Source organism: Seriola lalandi, unplaced genomic scaffold (assembly GCF_002814215.2).
Source record: "Seriola lalandi dorsalis isolate HSWRI2012SDOR001 ecotype SW California unplaced genomic scaffold, Sedor1 jcf7180002053478, whole genome shotgun sequence".
In the NCBI taxonomy this organism is placed as follows: Eukaryota; Metazoa; Chordata; class Actinopteri; order Carangiformes; family Carangidae; genus Seriola; species Seriola lalandi.
The window spans coordinates 77,265-79,523 of record NW_019524031.1 but is presented as its reverse complement, the minus strand read 5'-3'; the positions used below and the strand labels follow the sequence as shown (position 1 = coordinate 79,523).

The 2,259-nt window shown below is 44.6% G+C and overlaps 1 protein-coding gene across 1 annotated transcript in view; it reads left to right on the top strand.

The window, feature by feature from the left end:
- Positions 1-2,253, top strand: part of LOC111651178 (actin-related protein 3B-like) — a 12,188-nt gene extending 9,935 nt beyond the window's left edge. The window contains exon 12 of the mRNA XM_023401139.2: positions 10-2,253. Within this exon, the coding sequence (XP_023256907.1) occupies positions 10-144 (135 nt within the window). The 3' untranslated portion in view covers positions 145-2,253. The remainder of the gene's footprint in view (positions 1-9) is intronic.
- Positions 2,254-2,259: the final 6 nt, after the last annotated feature.

The window sequence follows — 2,259 nt, the reverse complement described above, 5'->3', positions numbered from 1 at the left end:
TGTTTGTTTGTTTGTTTGTTTTTTTCTGACCTGTGCTTGTGTTTACAGCCGGAGTTTTTCCAGGTGTGTCACTCGAAGAAGGATTACGATGAGATCGGCCCGAGCATCTGTCGTCACAACCCCGTGTTTGGGATCATGTCCTGATGATGGCGGCTAGCCTGTCAGCCTGCTACGTTGTTAGCCTGTTAGCCTTTCAGCCTGCTACCCAGTAGATAAACAGTTTGCCTGTTGCCTGTTAGCCTGCAGGCTCTGCAGCTTACCTGTTATCTGCTAGCCACCAGCCACTTAACCAATAGCCTGTTGCAATAGTCTCTTGCTCTGTTCAGTTTTTAGCCTGCTAGGCTAGCATACTGTTAGCAGGCTAGCTTAGCCTCATCAAGCACACACAGGTCTGCAGACAGTTAGAAAACAGTTTCCTCTCAGACAGCGATCAGACACCTGATCACTGATTCAGGACCAGTGTCTTCACCTCCGTCCAGATGAGTCTGCTGCAGCACGAACATCTGGATGAACGACGGAACGACGGAATCAAAGTTCTGTCCCCTGAACAGAAAAAGCAAAGGATAGAATCACCTTCTTCTCTGTTTGAGTTCTGCTGTGACCTCCTCTCTCCTCTTCACCTCCCTGTTCAGTCACTTGCTGTCTGTCAGTGTGTTAGCTAGTTAGCCTGTTAGCCTGTTAGCCTGTCTCCAGCTGAGATTTAACGTGTTGATGTGGAATGAATGGGTCCACTCTCTGAGGAGGCAGCCTTCATAAAGGGTTTATAAACTGTAATCAATATAGTTATTAATGTTAATAAAAAGTAAAGTTTGGCAGGATCTTCCACAACCTGGCAACCTAAAAGTTCTTCTTCTTGTCTTTTAAGAGATGAAGCAGTAAATGATTAATTAACAGTTAATTAAAGCCTTTACAGACGCTGCCTCCTCACATGTTCTGGTGTACAGCTACAACTCTGTGTCTGTTACTAAATGATCCTTACTTTACTTTGCAGAGAAGTGAATGTGACTGCAGTGATTCTACAGTCTGATATTTAGTTGTTGTGAGTCACCTGACAGATTGGGTTAGTCAGACATGTGAGCTGATGGAGGACGTGTAGCCAACAGTGCAGCTCACTGAATCTACAGCAACATTATACCTCCTGTTTACATCCCAAAGCATTATGGGAATGTTTTTCCTGTTGCCCTCACTATCACAGTGAACAAATATTATTATTCACCATCTATGAAGTTGCACATAAAAAGACACAACTAGAAACTGTAGTGACTGTGAGTTCATGCTGGACTATAGAGTGTGACTGGTCCGAGGGAAACAGGTCAGCAGTGACAGCTGTTTGTTTGTTTGTTTGTTTGTTTGTTTGTTTGTTTGTTTGTTTGTTTGTTTGTTTGTTTGTTTGTTTGGCGTTTGTGTGTGCCTGTGCGTGCGTGTGTGTGCGTGTGTGTGTATGTGTGTGTGTGTGTGTGTGTGTGTTTGTGTGCGTGTGTGTGTGTGTGTGTGTCATAAACTACTGTTCTCAGATTGTTTATATTTCTAAAGATAAAGAGTTTATCAGAGAATTAACATGGCTTATAAAGTTAAATATAGAGACACACACACACACATATATATAGATATATATTTACTGTATATACTTCTGAGAGAGGCATCAAACTGATCCAGGAACAGGTCAAAACCACAAGCAGCACCATAGGCTGGAGTATGGTGTGTTCAGGTACAATCATGTAAAGCAAATTTTTTGTAGAAATACAGAATCTGTACTTGTTTTCTTTATTTGGATCTGTTTTAGCACAAAATACACACTTGGACTTGGTCTCAACTTGGACTTGTTGGACTTGACTTTGACTTCTCGGTCCTTACGTGGACTTGTTGGTCTCGGACTTGTCGGTCCTGACGTGGACTTGTTGGTCTCGGACTTGTCGGTCCTGACGTGGACTTGTTGGTCCCGTCTTCTCGGTCCTGACGTGGACTTGTTCGTCTCGGACTTCTCGGTCCTGACGTGGACTTGTTCGTCTCGGACTTCTCGGTCCTTACTTGTCGGTCCTGACGTGGACTTGTTGGTCTCAGACTTCTCGGTCCTGACTTGGACTTGTTGGTCCCGTCTTCTCGGTCCTGACTTGTCAGTCCTGATGTGAACTTGTTGGTCTCGGACTTCTCGGTCCTTACTTGTCAGTCCTGACGTGGACTTGTTGGTCTCGGACTTGTCGGTCCTGACGTGGACTTGTTGGTCTCGGACTTGTCGGTCCTGACTTGGACTTGTTGGTC